The 17,997-nt window shown below is 36.0% G+C and overlaps 2 protein-coding genes across 2 annotated transcripts; one reads left to right on the top strand and one right to left on the bottom strand.

The window, feature by feature from the left end:
- Positions 1–10,795: 10,795 nt before the first annotated feature.
- On the top strand, positions 10,796–13,983 carry LOC113313236 (acyl-coenzyme A oxidase 4, peroxisomal-like). The gene is made up of 13 exons (XM_026561980.1): positions 10,796–10,970; positions 11,061–11,135; positions 11,247–11,353; positions 11,481–11,558; positions 11,649–11,772; positions 11,878–11,951; positions 12,043–12,102; positions 12,211–12,320; positions 12,658–12,817; positions 12,937–13,013; positions 13,108–13,279; positions 13,379–13,471; positions 13,636–13,983. Exons 1-13 carry the CDS (start codon positions 10,934–10,936, stop codon positions 13,759–13,761), a joined length of 1,293 nt encoding a protein of 430 aa, XP_026417765.1. The 5' UTR covers positions 10,796–10,933; the 3' UTR covers positions 13,762–13,983.
- A 275-nt stretch (positions 13,984–14,258) lies between these two features.
- Positions 14,259–15,011, bottom strand: LOC113313056 (protein DOG1-like 4). Its single transcript, XM_026561781.1, has one exon. The coding sequence runs from the start codon at positions 15,009–15,011 to the stop codon at positions 14,259–14,261; it is 753 nt and encodes a 250-aa protein (XP_026417566.1).
- Positions 15,012–17,997: the final 2,986 nt, after the last annotated feature.

Below are 17,997 nucleotides of genomic sequence, written 5' to 3'. Positions count from 1 at the left end.
CCCCCCCCCCCCCCGCCAACTTTTGTAAATAAATACGTGTCTTTGTCAATAATTTCTTAAAAAATAATTATTTAATTTAACTAGTTCACTAACACGGACCACGGTAGGGAAATCTCTCTAGAACACACTTTGGAACGTGAAGAAGATTTATAAGGAATTTAATCCAGCTGCAGATGCGTAAAAATCAAAATCATTGATAAAAAAGAAAGAAAATATCCCGAGTAAATGAAGATTATTTGGAGTTAATGGAGGAGATTCAATGTCGCAATCACGTATAAATATGTTCACAAGGTATCATAGAAGGGGTGTCGAGAGTTTGGGGGGCTGAGGAGAGCCAGAGAAGAAGAAAAAAATCAAGTTACAGAGCTGCCATTATTCTGCTGCTGCTGAAGAACGCGAAGAACATAAGACCCACACGCAGTCTTATTTTGCTACAGTTTCAAAGATTGTCGCAGGACAGTCTTATTTTGCTACAGTTTCAGCGACTGTCAGTGAGGGTCTTATTTTGCTAAAGTTCAAAGACTGTCGTCGGACAGTCTTATTTTGTTACAGTGACAGTCTTATTTGTTACTGTCGCAGGACAGTCTTATTTGCGGAGGGTCGTAGCTCTCTGATTTGTAACAAATATAATTGTTACAAACCCGGTTTTGAATTATTTCTCCTTTTCATCATTTGTAAACACCCTTTGAGCAATAATAATGATTTTTGAGCGTGTTTCCAACATGATGAGCGGCTAATTCTCCCACAACCAAGGCAATGAGGAAGCTATTTACGCATGAATAATTGGTAACTATTTTATTTTCTCTAATATTTAATTATAATTCACTCAATCACTGCTTTTGCAGAGTTTTAAATTGTTTGTGTAATTTTCCTAATCAGTTGTGATTCAATAAGATAGGTTATGCTTTGTTTAGATAATCCATGCTTAGTGAGTTAAGATATAAAGGACTTAAAAGATAATTAGAGTTTTGGATTATTTACCATCATTAATTCATGTGTAATAGTGGAATCAGTGTCTTGGTTGTTTTCTCATACCTCTCGCCCACTTTGTTAATATTTTTGTATATAATTTTATTAAATCTTTAAATTTAATCTTCACAAGTCCGAGAGTTTGAACCTCATTACTACAACATCATTAAAAAAAATATAATCACACGGTTTTCACAAACCCAGTAAACGTGTATGTCAATTGTGTGTGACAATCTAAGTTTTCGATCTAACGGTTGAGAAATATTAGCTTGAATCTAAATCAGGTTTTCATCTAACGGTGAATATGGATTGCTTTGTAACTAAGGCAAAACCATGATTTGAAGACTATATATAGGGGACATCTAGCATTGAGAAAACTAATCCCCATACGTCTGTGTGCTACTAGTTCTCTCGCTAGAGTCGATCTCCATTAACCTTTGATTTTCTTCTCTAAAATCAGGTTGACAACTTAAAGACTTCATTGGGATTGTGAAGCCAGACCGATATTACTTTTATCGTAGTTGTGTGATATGATCTTGCATCTTCTATCGTACGAGTACAATCTTTGATTGACTTGAGATCGTGAGAGTTCTCCGATAGGCAAGATAAAGAAGTCACAAACATCTTCGTCTCTCTGTTTGTGATTCCTTGACAAACCGTCTGTGTAGTCAGGAAGGATTGTTGAGAGGTGATTGATTAATCTAGGTTGTTCTTCGGGAATATAAGACCGGATTATCAATTGGTTTCTGTTCACCTTGATTTTATATAAAAAGACGAAACAACTTTAGAGTTTATCTGCGGGAGACAGATTTATTCCTTTGATAGACTTTTCTGTGGGAGACAGATCTTTTTATTGTTAAGCCTATGATTGTGTTCGTAACAACTCTTAGTCGTGGGTAAGATCAGCTAAGGGAATCAAGTACGTAGCATCCTGCTGGGATCAGAGGCGTAGGAGCATAACTGTACCTTGTATCAGTGGGAGATTGATAGAGGTTCAACTATAGGCCAGTCCGAAGTTAGTTTGTAGTAGGCTAGTGTCTGTAGCGGCTCAATACAGTGTGTGTTCAATTTGGACTAGGTCCTGGGGTTTTTCTGCATTTGCGGTTTCCTCGTTAACAAAACTTCTGGTGTCTGTGTTATTTCTTTTCCGCATTATATAATAGAAATAATACAGGTTGTGCGTTAAGATCATCAATTGGAAATCCAACCTTTGGTTGTTGATTTATATTGATTGATCCTTGGATATTGGTCTTTGGTACCATCCAAGTTTATCTCTCTTTAATCGAGACTCGCAGTTTGCTTGAGTAAGATTAAATCGAGAGATTGAGATATTAACTCCTTGAGATACTTTTATCTAGATTGAGTCTGACTTTCTAGTTGATTCTCTAGCAAAATAGTTCGGAGTTAATTCATACAGATTGCTAAACAAAATATTGGGTGGTGTTGTTAGACCCCCTCTTTTTCAGAAGTTGTACATAGTGTATATATTACTCTAGTAGTGAGTCATGATTATTTGATCATATTATTAGGGAATTAGACTACGAAGTATAACACTTATCTTTTGAACTTCGTAGATGTGACATCGACAAAATCTTGTATATACTGTTATGATTATATGAATGGGTTATAGTGAATATTTCTACCTAGGAAATAACATTTTATACTCGTTTAAAGGAAGCACATTCATGAACTTGTTTTATGAATCAAAAGGGAAATCATTAGGCTTATTGGTACGGCTATTCATTCCAAATATTTGGATTACTAATATATGTGAGATGGTAGTCACGATCGTAACTTTGTTATGTATCTTGGTATAACTAATCACAATGCCCGACTTATAATTTGGTATGACTAGTTTCATTAATTGGTGTAACCGCTCCTAAGTAATCACCATGAGATGGTATGATCGATATTTGTAATTGGTGTGACCGATCACAGAGTATTGTGTAATCGATCCTTGTAATTGGTAACCGGTCCTGGTAACTGGTGTGACCAATCACAAGCAATACAATGGGAATATGGTAACCCGTTCTGGTAATTAATGTAACCGATCCTGGTAACTTGTGTGACCTATCACAAGTATTTCCATATTGAGATACAATCGATCCTGGTAACTTTCGTGGTATATCAACCACACCCAATAATTTGTTCGGCAATCTTTATGGATTAACTCCAATATAATTTCGAGAGCATCAACTTAAAAGTGAGACTCAATCAAAAAGAATATCAAAGAGTTATATCTCTTTCTCAATATAATCAGCAAACCGAACAGATAGAAACCCGTGAGCCTGATTGATATGAGAATAACTCGGACGGTACCAAAGACTAATGCCCGAGAGTCAATCAAGTTTTATCCAACTAACAAGGTCATATTTATCAACTGTGGTTGAACTATGCTCAACCTGTGATATTTCAATTATATAAACAAATACAATACGAAAAAGAAATAGCACAGACACCAACAATTTTGTTGACGAATGAACCGCAAATGTAGAAAAACCCTGGGACCTAATCCATTTTTGGACACCACGCTGTATTAAGCCGCTACAGACTCTATCCTAATACAAGTTAACTTCGGAATGGAATGTAGTTGAGCCCTAACCAAGTCTCACACTGATTAAGGTACAACTTTTTGGAACAATTGCTGAAATAGCCTGCAAAACAATCATAAACCAAAAAATGCCGTGGGATGAATTCTCTAAAGCATGATTCTACATATACATATTATATGTAATTTCGTCCCATTTGAACCTACATTTTGGGATTTCCATTAATAGGTAGGGATTACCTTTTGAACCTACTTATGGAATCTTGACTTGTAGGTTGGGTGTCAACCAAGAACAACTATGTCCATATCATTTGTGAATCGTTATTCCCTTTGAACCTATTTCTAGGTGGGTATCCATCACAAATGACTCAATTTTCAATGGGCATCAACATCATCCTATAAGATGTATTCACACCTTCTTATTAATCCTTTCGTCAAAGGATCAACGATAACTCTTTTTAGACCATATATAATCCATTCTCATAGCATCCAAAATGCTTTCTATCACCTTATATGTCGACTCTACCGTTGTAACTAACGGTTCTCAACTCTTACGATAGTCGCGGTACTATCACTGGATTAACATGTCTGTTCTTCCTCTATCTAGTAGAGGATTGAATCACTCTATCCCTTGGAGGATTCATTTGAGAGGATATCTCAATCAACATCGCAAAATAATATCCTTAAAATATTGCGGTAAACATTTTTAGATAGTGTATTTCTAGGTTTAAGGTTCTTTTAAGATACCTCATGACCTTCTCAATGTTTTACTAATTTTCCATACATGGATCATTAGTAAATATGCATATATGTAGCCCCGACTACAGAAGTAATATACATATAGTCCATCACATAGCAAGAAGCAATGCATGCTACCATACTCATTTTCTTTTTCTAGTTCAATCACACACAATCACAAGCACTATAATACTAGAATCAAATGAGTGAAAATTTGTTAATAAAAACTATAGTTTTTCTTTACAAATCTTTTTCAATGTAGTGAAATAGATCCAAAAAAATATTTCAATTCCAAAATTTACATTATCTTCATCCAAGTCTTTCATGTCAAATAATAAACTAAGCATGTTCTCAGTTTCATTAACATTATACGAGTTAGAATACAAATTCATCCAATCACTTATGCATATATAACAAACAATCTTATGCATTTATCGCATCAATCAATTTTGAAACCATTTGATTCAATTGCTTCAGAGCTTGTTTCAAAACAAATAATGACTTATCAAATTTATATGCATTTCATTTTTACGGGAACTACAAAGTTTTTATTTTCATGCTTGGTTTACATAGAATCGTCATTTAACTTATTCAATATATTTTTCTATATATGATATACAACAAATCACGCATCGTAGAAACAATATCACCAATCAAAAATGTAAATCCAGCGACATGAAAGCAAGTATCAAAATTAATTACCCTCTCTCTATTTGCCAAAGTAAAACATTTCGTTCTTAAAACCTTTTTTCAAACATTAAAATTATGAGGAGCTAAATATCTCAAACAAAGTAATAATGATGTCTAAAATTCGCTTTAGTCTTATTATTTACACATCCACTCTTAATGATTTTGTGATCTCCATTTCTAGGCTTCTAGCTAGCTCTTTAATCAAAGTTTAGCATTCAAACATACATGGGGTAAAGAACCCCCACTATTTTCGACTCAAAATGAAATTTCAAATCAAAACCAAAAATATCTAAAATTAGGAAGTTACCTATACAAATTGCATTTTTATCCACATTCATTATTAATATCTACAGACTTCGTTAGACGTCAGATTTTAGTGTTTAATACCAATTCAAAAAATAGAAAGTTTCCTCATTCGTACAAAAATTAGAAATTATTTTTCAAAGTGCAAACAATTTCTCTAAATTCATATTTTACGCGCTATGGTTTTTGCTCATAACTAATAAAGTAATGATTCAAATTCAAAATCCTTTTGGCACAATATAAAGGACGAATAAACAAACAATTTTCGTGCAGAAAAAATCGCCTAATTCATTACTGAAAGTATCATTTTTTGTCACCAAGTTAGACTACCAAAAATATCTTATAAAATTCTCAAACATTTTATTTCAATTTGATGCTTTTAAAAACTAGCAAGATTGAGAGTCTGCATACTTTGGTGTGTTGGGTAAAATTTGATACATGTCACTTAGAAAATCCTTTGAAATTTTAGAGGAAAACACAACATGCTCATACTCATCACTAACTCAAAAATTTCATGAAAGCAAGATAAAATCACATATTTCAAGCACTCCAAAGCTTCAGTCATATCATACAAATAATATAATATTTGGTTTAAACATTCCATTGATAACATTTCTGTTGTATTAGTGCAATGATCAAGTTCAACAATTTTTTTTTAATCTCAATCTTGTTAAAAACAAGATAGGAGGAAAGTAGATTTTTTCTCCTTTTGGTGGTATGAACATCTTTAACAAGATAGTTCTACACGAAACAAACTTTTGAGACCATACCAATACCAAGAATCCTAGAGATGTGAGTATAACTCAACACCACTTTCTTTCAAACGACTCGGTTCAACTTTTGAACCATAACCTATCAAAACAAACATGGTGTCAAAAACCAATATATATCACCTCTCACCGTATCCACAATTCACGTTAACTTAGCTTGGAAAGCATTGTTAACAATATTTGATATTCTTGCAATGCCTAATGCAAACATATCAAATAACTACATAATTAATATTATGTTCATTTCTTGGTGAGAGTTGGTATTCGTATTTGTTTTGACTAGGTTTCTTATTCTTTCGGTTCTGGTTTGGTATCAAATTCTATCTCATAAATTTCAAACTTGTATGAGTCACACATTTATTGTCATAAACAATAATTCTCAATATCTAGTTTCCGTTCAACTCATTCTAAGATTCAACAATCAATTTATTTCAATCCAGAATGCAATTATTCGATCACTACAATAACTACAAATATTTCATCAAACATACCTCATTTGCTTTGAAATCTCAACTAGTCATAAACCAACTTCCAATCTTTCCACACCAACAAAGAAATCAGCAAACCATTGCTCCATACGTCGATTAATCTCTAGTATTTACTCGCAATTTTTGTTTTCATCAGGAAACAAAAAAACTAGCTCAAGTAAGTGAAATTGTCACCTGTCACAATCATTTAAATGTGAGAATTTGTAATCCAAAATAGGTAAGGTATGCACTTATGTAAGTACTTCAAAATCAAATAAAAATTAGAACTTCAAGTACCAAACAAAGTAAAGTTTTATAGTTATAATAACGTCATAGATTATAACTTTCTACTAAGCATTTTATCAAACATTTGTCGCGCACTAGTTTGATTTCCAATAATGATCTTATATTTTCATTTCCAAAATAAAAGTAAAATAATAAAATCAAATATGATTTTTTTTTTAAAGTTCTTACATCTCTAATCTCTAAACAACATCACAACTCATATTTTTAGACAACCATAAAAATTTTGAAATCACCACACATCCAAATAGAAAATTTCAAAATGGTTTTTGAAGATAAGTTCATGATTTACAACTTTGATGTTATACACGAATTCAAAATAACAATACAAAGATCATAAAAACGAAATTATTCGGGACTAAATTTCTACTCGTCAGAAATTTTCAGCAACATTATGTGGTTTTTAAAATACCTTAAAAATAATTTTCGGACTCCAAAAATTCTGAAATTTTACAGGGACGATACTCATGATATCTAATATATATGGTATAAATTTCAAGACCAAATTAATTCTCATTTAGGAGATCCACAGAAAACTCTATAACATCTTACAACTATCATCTATTAAGATTTGACATCAAAATTCAATTTTCGGGCTATCAAGAAATATAAGAATCCAAACAACATATTAAATTGTGAATGAAAGATTATACCATAATAATTCAATAAAACAAAATAAACGATGATAATTATCGTTTTTCCAGCAATAGTTTCTTGTTTGATCTCAATGGCAGAAGAAACCTTCTTAAAATTGTTGGAATAATTGCTGAAAATAGCCTACAAAACAATCATAAACCAAACAAATAAAAAATGTTATGGTTGAGTCACGATTCACGACCAGGTCGCTCTCTTTAAGACGTTTCGCGGCTCTTCCCAAGATTGTGCAAGCAGTTCTTCCATGTCACGTCGTCCCCAGGATAAAACAGACGAGTTCAATATCTTACACAATCACTCTTGCACGATGAGAGGATGCGAAAACTTCTACACTTCATTCTTGCTCAGAAACTCATTTAGAAAAATAAGGATGTTCACACACTTATTTTTCTTTCTCCAAAATTCATTTTCTTTTTGTAAAATCAAGTCATAAAAGAAAAACTCTCCTTATTCATTTTTGCAACCAAAAATCTGATTTATAGTAAAGGTTTCAAAATAGTTTAATGAAAATTAATTATGATGTAACTCACACAATTAACACCCATTAAAAATAAAACGGTCAAAACATTAATGACATAATTAATTTATTCTTTTATGAAAACCTTTATGAGTATAAAAACAATTTTAATTGGAAACTAATTTATGTTTTAAAACATATATTCCCAACACAAATGCGTTCCTTACGCCTCTTAATCCAAGCAAGACACTACGCACGTGATTCCCTTAGATGATCTCACCCACAAGTAAGAGTTGCTATAATCCAAAGTCGAAGACGTATAATTTTTTTTTCTCTCATTGATATGTCTATTCTTAGTTTTGTTTCCCCTCTTAAGATAAATCAAGGTGAACAGGAAACTCAACTAATACCCTAGACTTATACTCTCGAAGAGCAACCTAGAAATATCAGTCACCTCAAAATAACCCAACTGATTAACTTGAAAAAGTTACTGCGGAATCACAAGAGTCTTATTCGAAGAATAATTGTGATTACTTTTTATATCTTACCTATTGGAGATAAATTTCGAGTAAATCTTAGAGAAGATAAAACTCAGTACGATAGAAAAAGTAAGATCAGAATACACAACTACAGAGAAAATAGTTGGATCTGGCTTCACGAATCCCAAATGAAGTCTTCAATTCGTTAACCTAATAATGGTTTTAGAAAGGTCAACGGAGAATAGAATCTAGCTAGTTTGCAACTAGGACACATAAAAGTGTCGGGATTAGGTTTCTTAGATGCTAGATTTCTCCCTTATATAGTCTTTCAAATCAGGGTTGCTTAAAATCAAAGCTAGGATAGCTTGGTAACAAAGAAATTAATATTCACCATTAGACTAACTAATTTCTTTATAATATTTCATAGGTTTTTCTTCTCTCTCATCTCCTTTCTCTCACTCATTTCTAACCAACATCAGTCTTCCCTTTGCTCGAACGTGGGACCTAGGCATGCTTGCTTTGCCCAAACGTGAACCTTGTATGTTCGAACGTGGTGTAGGTCCCGCTGAGAGCGTTGAAGCCGCTTATGGAGCGAGCAGAGCGTTGAAGCAGCTTCTGGAGCGAGCAGGTCGTTGAAGCGGCTTCTGCTGGAGAGAGTGTTGAAGAAGTTCTTGACTGACGACGAAGGAATTTCATGCTGAGCCTCAGTCCCCAACTGTGGTCTACGTGGATCTATCTTGTAAGCCCGATGGGTCTTTTGTACGTAATGGTCGTTGATATGCTAAAGCTCTGGATGGTATTAATCGACGAGCAACAACAGTTCTTGGCAGCGACTGTGATCAGAAGAGACTGGAAGGGAGAGGCGGGAACGAACTTGGCAGTCTTCATATAGTGGTAGAGCTCATCTCATTGCTAGAGGAATAAACTGAAATCGATGGCTTACTTGACGTTTCTTCATAAAATAGAGAAGAGGGAGACAGTCCCCTTCCCACGAGTATCCAGAGCTTTTGACTCGATAGGTGTTGTCACGCTAGGTTCACGAGGTTGCCTTTGAGATGGGCAGTGCTAAGCAGTCCCAGTCATACTCCTTTGGTAGCAACTACTTCTTCTACGGGAGAGCGTCTCTCATTGATGTAGTTACAATCGATCCAGATATGGAATATCTTGGACGTTGTTTCACCATTACGACAGTCGTGCATATGGTACTGGAGTTGGAGTTGGCGATTTTGGACGCGCAGGATGTTGTATCTCGGTGGCTTTCCTCTTGCTGCTTCAGCGAAACTTATAAACATTCTCTTTAAACAATTAGAAACATTCCCTATGAGCATATATTAATATCACTGCTTGCGTGATTTCCAAATGATCTACTTGTAACAAAGATTGTTTATGAACAATAAAATTGTTCTTAACCAAGAATTAGGGATCAAATTTTGGTGGCGGTAGCGATATAAGGTTGAAAAGGCAGGGGTCTCGGATAAAAGGTAGAAGGGGACATTCAATGTTAAGGTGAAATAACATGAAATTGATGGCGCAAGTACTATTTAGATAGAGGATCCAGGTAAAAATTAAGGGGAGTTGAAGACCCGAATAACATGAAGGTGTTTTATTTTTTATCCAGGCTTCTAATGTCTCCACCACTATTGCTTGTGCTGGTTCAGTTTATTAGCAATATGTATTAGGCTTCTAATGTCTCCACCACTATTGGTTGCACTCATATACCCTCCTTTATATGATCACTAATATCAACCGTACATGTATACTTTACATTGGATCTTTACTATTTTCCATGCGGCTATCTTTCCTGTGTTCTTTTCTTCTCTTGGATGCCACATTACACTCACTCCACTACTATCTTACCAGTTACCATGTATGTCCTCATCATTCCAAAAGAACCCGAACATCCTCCTCGTGATTTTGGGTACTGGCAATAAAAAGTTTTGGGGATGTAGCTCAGATGGTAAAGCGCTTGCCTAGCATGCGAGAGGTATGGGATCGATGCCCACTTCTCCAACTATTTTTTAAGATTTTTGTCTGTTTTGGGCGTTTAATCAGCAATTTATGGAGTATTTGTCTTTATTGCCACATGACAGAGGCTCGGTGAGGTCTAGATGACCCCTTGAACTGCGTGCTCTTTTCCCACTCTCTACAGAGCACAGAACTATTGAGCTGTATCTTGTGTTGTACTTGCATCTATCCATACAAACACTGTACATAAATAATCCATGGTGATAAACACCGTTTAAATTTATTAATCTCATAATTATCATTTAAATTACTAAGTTTTACGATCATTTTCATCACCACCATATGGAAATCCAACGGTTGTCATGCGTCCACACCACCGTATCCCAAGTTGCACTTCATTAATAATATATGGGTCCAACCACCTCATTGATTTCTTCTCAAGAGGAGAACTGGAGAAGTTCCAAAGTCTCACTTCTCTCTTTTTAACTTTTTTTCTGAATTTTTTTAAAACTATAGAAACTCCACTGACGTCTATCAATCAGAAATCCCTAAAACCAGAACTCATCTCTTTCGAAATCTCTGTGGGAACTATGACTGTTTCTTCTTCGTCATCATCCAAGAAGCAAGGTTTGTTAATTCTCTTTGAAATTTAAGAAAATTCATGAATTACTAATTTGGATTTTTTCTTGTCTAATTCCAATTTCATTTCATTTGTAGGTGTTGGATTACCAGCACTGGATGTCTCTCTTGCATTTCCACAGGCAACTGCAGCATCAGTCTTTCCTCCAACTGGTACCATTTTATCTTTCAATTATGCGTGCTATTAAGAGTTAATTCAATTGTTATTGATAATTTTATGTATTTTTTTGATCATTTTGTGATATGTATACTGAACTTTTGTAGCTTGGGACTATTATTTATCCGATGATCTATTGACTCCTGAGGAACAAGCTCTCAGGAAAAGGATCAGAGATGTTATGGAAACTGAAATCGCTCCTGTTATGACCGAGGTATATGTTTATGTTTTTTTTTACTAGAACTGGTTTGTTAGGCTTAACATTTGGTTTCTGCTGTTGATCAAGTTGGTTGCATTTTCCTACCTATGTTGTATGTGAAATTTATGGTTGTTTCTTTCAGTACTGGGAGAAAGCGGAGTTCCCATATCACCTTATTCCAAAGCTTGCTACATTGAAAGTGGCAGGTAGCAGCATTAAGGTAGTACAAGTATATAGTGTGTCTCATGTCTATTTTGAGGTGGATGATGTTTTGCGGTGGGATATATACTAATTGTTTGTGGTTATGAAGGGTTATGGGTGTCCAGGACTATCTATTACCGCAAGTGCTATTGCAACTGCAGAGATCGCTAGAGTTGATGCCAGCTGTTCTACTTTTATTTTGGTGCATTCTTCTTTAGCGATGCTCACAATTGGTAATATCTACGTATTTGGTTGTTCATTTCATTTGTAACATGCTTATTGTTGGGTGGTTGGCTCCTGGTAATTGTGACTTTCTATTCCTTGTTCAAACGTAATAGGGTTGCTAGGGTCGGAGGAACAAAAGGAGAAGTATTTACCCTCCATGGCTGATTTACGTCTCATTGGCTGCTGGGTAAGGTGCATTGCTTGGATATAATTTGATATATTAATCATAAGAAAAAATTCTTGTCTTTTTGATGGTGCACATGTATATTGCTCCATAGGGATTAACAGAACCTGATAATGGAAGTGATGCAAGTGCTTTAAAAACGACGGCAACAAAGGTGATATGTAATCCTTTACTATTTTTATGTAGCTTTTTTGTACATGTCACTTCAAAGTTTCTTATTATAGCAATTTTCAATTTATGGCAATATGATTGACGGGTACAGGTAGCTGGAGGTTGGTTAATCAATGGACAAAAACGATGGATAGGAAATAGTACTTTTGCTGACGTATTGGTTATTTTTGCGAAGAACACAACTACGAAGCAAGTAAACGCGTAAGTGTATCAGCATAGTTCTTCCACGCTTACTCTTTTACAGTTAAAAACTATAGAGTTATTCATGCTTTTCGTATAGATTCCTAAAGAAATTTGATGTTGGATCCAGAAACTTGTTGAGTGAATTTTACATTGAAGATTCTTAGTTTTGTACCCATGACGTTATGTACCTTTGTAATATCAGGGAAAACACCATTTCTATATTTGGGTCCAGATCTGTAATCAGAGTATATGATTATCAACTGAATTTCTGTCAGCATTTGCGTGTGTTGAGTTCTAGTGGTACGTTCTTTTGCTGTAGGATAATCTGTAACTTCTCCCTGTCTACCGCTTTCAGGTTCATCCTTAAAAAGGGATCTCCTGGTCTGTCGGCTACTAAAATAGAAAACAAAATTGGTTTGAGGATGGTTCAAAATGGGGATATTATAATGAAGGATGTCTTTGTTCCTGACGAAGACAGGTTGCCTGGTGTCAATTCTTTCCAGGACACAAACAAGGTAATGTGAAAGTAGTTGGCTTTGAATTGGAGTATCTGAAATCATGTTTACTTGCAAGTCAGTGATTCAACATTCTCTAGAGATAGACACGTTTATAGTATAACACTTACTTGTAACAGGTGCTCGCTGCTTCACGTGTTATGGTTGCTTGGCAACCAATTGGCATATGCATGGGTGTCTACGATATGTGCCTCAGGTAATGCAAGATATCCCATAGGACCTACACCTTTTCCTAGTATGCTTATCATGGCATTTCTGTGTTCTAAAACGTAGCAAAACATGCAAATTAGATATTTGAAGGAGAGAAAACAGTTTGGAGCACCATTGGCAGCATTGCAACTCAACCAAGAGAAACTTGTTCGCATGTTGGGTAATGTTCAAGCCATGTTTCTTGTTGGCTGGCGCCTATGCAAATTGTATGAGTCAGGGAAGATGACAATCGGTCAAGCCGGCATGGGAAAGGTAAATATCTTATTTCATTGCCCTGAAGCCGCAAGCAAATTGTGGTTCTTACACTTACTCCAGAAACACTCCAGTTCATGACAAATTTCTTATGTTTAGGCATGGATTAGCTTGAGGGCAAGGGAGACTGTTGCCCTTGGGAGAGAGTTACTTGGTGGAAATGGAATTTTGGCTGATTTCTTAGTTGCAAAGGTATGTTGAAAAACCAGTATTTTTGGGGGAAAATCAGTACCTCTTTTCCAATTATTTCTTAAGCTTGAAAAATCAGTGTTTCTTTTCCAATTATTTCTTAAGCTTGAAAAACCAGTGTTGAAAAATCAGTACCTACTGACACTATTTTGGGGGGGATTTTGCAGGCATTCTGTGATATAGAGCCTATATACACTTACGAAGGTACTTACGATATCAACTGTTTGGTAACTGGAAGAGAAGTAACTGGTATTGCAAGTATCAAGCCTGTTATAAAACATAGCCGAATGTAAGAAAACCTCTTGCACAATTTCCCACGTTGAATTTCCTTTGCTCCATCCACGAACAAAATTAATAAATTGTTGATTCTTCTTTGTTTCAAAAGAATGCAGAAGAATATGTACTTAATGTTAGTCGGGTGTGATTAGTATTGTGTTCTAGGAATCAAGCTAGTTCTGAATAAATAAATAACTCATTAAATCTGAAGCAGCTTACAGGCTTCGCCAATTTTAGAATTTGTAGTCTGTCCATTATAAATTGAACACCTCCAGGCATAACACTTCAAATGGGACAACATTGGACTTCAATCGCCTCAATTAAAGAACCTAAATGCATAGTTTGTAATTGTAAATCACCAAATGAAAGTTTACACATTTCCATTAATGTACAGTAGTTTCTAAGAAAAAGGAAAATCACAATCTCTAAGAAAAAGGAAAATCACAATCCCTATGCACATAAAGAGTCTTGAAAAGACTTAAAAAAAGAACACTAAAAAAAGCAAGCACAATCTCTATGTTCTCCGAGTGGCTCTGCTGCTCCTAGCTCTTCTCCTAAGCTCAGCATCTCTCTGATAACCCGTTTCTCTAACCCTAAGTTGAAGTTGAGTTGCAGCAGCTAAGAACGTAACAGCTTGACCAGGGCTCAAAATCTCCACTACTTTCCTTGCTGTTGTCATCCTTAAGAAATCAGCACTGTCGACTAAAGCTTCCATTGTTTCTCTCAAACTCCGAAGCCCCGCGTCAATTTCGTTGCGATGATCTCGATCACTTCGCATATTGTTGTTATGATGCATTAACCTTGCCATATCAACAATAGGTGGTGCAACAATACTTTCTTGAACTCTAGCAAACTCATCACTGAGTTCTTTCTCAGCTACTCTAGTTTCAGCCATCAGTTCCCTGACTCTTCCCATCTGATCTTCACTTAGGCTATCCCGGACCGAGTTGTTAAGTATTTTGAAAGCTAAACCAGGTTTAAAACCAGCAATCCACAAGAAAGTTCTCTCGAATGGGCTAAACCAAGGTGGCGTAAACACAATGTAAACATCTTGACGAATCACCATGGATTTAGCTTCATAATATTGTTGGTAATGTGATAATACTTCTGAAACCAATGAGCTCAATTCTTGTTCTGGTCTGTTTGTTGATGCGAGGAGCTGCTCAAGATAATGTTGCTGTCTGAGTATCCAACCTTGAAAGAACATCTGAAACGATGACCAATTTGCATTCTCCTCGTACCCATCTATTTCTGGTGGTGGCGGCATGTTTTGAAGCAAGTTTTTTGTGATTTTGGTGCGAGTTTTTTTGGTGAAAGAAAAGTAGAAGAAACCTTATAAATCATTCCATCCCTTCTCTAAAGAGGTAACAAACTCTGATTACGGGGATTTTGTGTCAAGAAGGGATTAAGTGGTGAAGTTATGTTATGTAACGTGTCAAGAAACAGAACCGACCAATCTTGCATTTGGGAGTGAGTGAAGAAGAAGAGCAAGGAAGGGGGAGGAAAATGGTGGTGGTGTGGTGAGGTTTGCTTAGTTGTTCGGTTTTGTTGTGGGGAGAAACTAGAGCGACACATCATTAGAATGTTGTGATTACAAAACATTTAGATTCTAGGACTCAGATTACTACAAGAAGTGAAGTGACACGTCACTAGAATCTTTAGCTTCTCTATTGTGAATTATTTTGTGAGTGAAGATTTTGTCATCAGCTTGACAAGTGGATGTGGAGTGTCACTAGGACTGTTTGTGCTCAGTTCTAATCTAAACATAATGGAAGGCTATATATATGACAGTCACTATAGTATTGTAGAGACGCTGAAATCACTATAGCACGGTGCAAAAGTCATTGAATGATGAACCCAGGGGCTAAATCACTAAAAATCATTGAATGATGACCCCAGGGGCTAAATCACTATAGACGACTGGATGTCGAGTGTCAAAAAAATATTCGGATTCTTGTACTCAGATTACTAAGAGTGAAGTGACACGTCATTAGAATCTTTAGCTTCTCTATTGTGAATTATCTTGTGAGTGAAGATTTTGTCATCAGCTTGACAAGTGGATGTCGAGTGTCAATGGCACATAGATATGCAACCTCTAACTTTGATCCATTTTGTTTTTCTTATGTAGGTAAGACTCTATGTGGGCAACCAAGTCAATATATGTACTTAGCACTAGCCTCTCTGAAGAGACACATACATGCAACCATTTTGAACGGGTCTCTACCGGAGGTTTCTTTGCACTGCGCCGGTTAGTTATCCAGTTTTCAAGATCCAAATTATATCAAGTCTGCCAATCAAAGAGAAGCTAATGATGAAAGACAAACTACATGCACCATTACATGGCGGCCACGGACATCAGTACGTACGTGGTTCCCCCTGTGCTTATCTACATCTCTAAGAGCAAGTCTTAAGATGGAATCCTTTCATCTTCCACGCCACCTCATTACTTGGAACTGTGGATGGAAGCGCAAGTGTATGGTGGAATAGTAAAAACGCTATTCTTAATAGCGCTCAGTGCTATTTTTAATATCGCTAAAAAAAACGCTATTAAGATTGGAGCTTAGCTCCATTAAGGATGGAGTTTTTTTCTCCGCCGTTAGATTCTCAACAACTCAATTTAAATCTACGGATAAAAAAAACGCTATTAAGAATGAAGTTTTTTTTTCAACCGTTAGATCCTCAACAACTCGGTTTAAATCTACGGATAAAAAAAAACGCTATTAAGAAAGGAGCTAAGCTTCATTCTTATTAGCGTTTTTTTTAGGCGCTATTCTTAATGGCGTTTTACGCTATTCTTATTAACGTTTCAATGGATTCCACGAACCATTCCACCAAATCATGGAACTCTGGTTGGATTTTTTATGGAAGACCCCAACTTGAAAGTCATTAGCCTTGACATTCCATGGATTTTCCACACTTAGAATAGGCTGGATTCCACCATAAGACTTGCTCTAAGTAACTAGTTACACATTCAAGAGGCGGGAGAGTCACGACAATCCAACTAACTAGTCTGTCGTGCACAAGGAGCTCGATCAGAAGAGCTAAAAAGAGGATTAAGTACATCCTGACAATCAAGTTAAAAAACTGTGTTACCGACGGGCAAGCGCACTTACGTAACTCTTGAGCACCTTGTGGGCTCGCAGCAGATGTTTTTTTACTCCTTTTAATCAACTCAACTCATTAATTTAAGCTCCTTCTGCGCTCGCGTGGAACAGTAGGTTTTGGTTTTTACTTCATCCTTATCGTATCAACAAAAAATTTTCGAGTCTCTGTACGGAGACCTAGGGGTGAAGTAAAAACCAAAAACCATTAACGACAAGCCTGAGAGTTTATTCTGATACAACAATGATATTCTAATCATTCAACTTTGATTTTATTATATGCATAATTTCACTATAAATGCAACCAAAAACATGTAATTAATTAAAAACTGTCCGTTTCAAGTGATTTTCATGTTTCCGCCGCTCTCTTTTCTTATTCCTATTTGAGTCATCATAAACATCCAAACAAGAAACCAGATATGATGTCTTGCAACAGCAATGCTGTTGCGAATAGGATTTTCTTTGAGACATTCTTTCAAGGATGGTTGATTAGGCAAAAAAACAACCTTGACCAACTCATATCCACACAAAGAAACTTCCAAAACATAAACGAACATGATTTAAGATCACTAGTGTCTCAAGTCCTCACTCATTACCAACAATACTACTCAGTCAAAGCCGCAGCAGCTCATGAAGATGTTTACATAATGTTTGCACCCCCATGGCTCAGCTCATATGAACTTACATACCTATCGTTAACCGGTTTCAAACCAAGTCTAGATTTCCAAATACTCAACAAGTCCGTTACTCAAGATGAGCTCACTGATGAACACGTGAGGTGTTGTGTAGGTTGAGGGTGGAGACGAGACCGCTGAGACAGAACTAAACAATGAGATGGCTGGGCTTCAAGAGAGCTGGGCGTTGCCACCTTTGGTAAATCTAGCATTGAGGAATATTCCTTCGGGAGGACGTGATAACGGCGGGACGGTAGATGCTGCCATGCAGATGGCAGAGGTGATGGAAACTCTGGTTGAGAAGGCCGATTTCTTTAGAATGACAACGACAAGGAAGATTGTTGAGACACTCAGTCCTGTTCATGGTGTGAGATTCTTAGCTACTGTGACTCAGTTTCAAGTCAGTATTCGCACATTGGGTTGGCAGAGAGAAGCTGCTGGAAGATGAAACAGTGACTGATCATCCAACGAGAACCAT

Source organism: Papaver somniferum, chromosome 9 (genome assembly GCF_003573695.1).
Source record: "Papaver somniferum cultivar HN1 chromosome 9, ASM357369v1, whole genome shotgun sequence".
In the NCBI taxonomy this organism is placed as follows: domain Eukaryota; kingdom Viridiplantae; phylum Streptophyta; class Magnoliopsida; order Ranunculales; family Papaveraceae; genus Papaver; species Papaver somniferum.
Note: the sequence above shows the minus strand (reverse complement) of the source record. Positions and strands in the feature narration are given on the sequence as shown.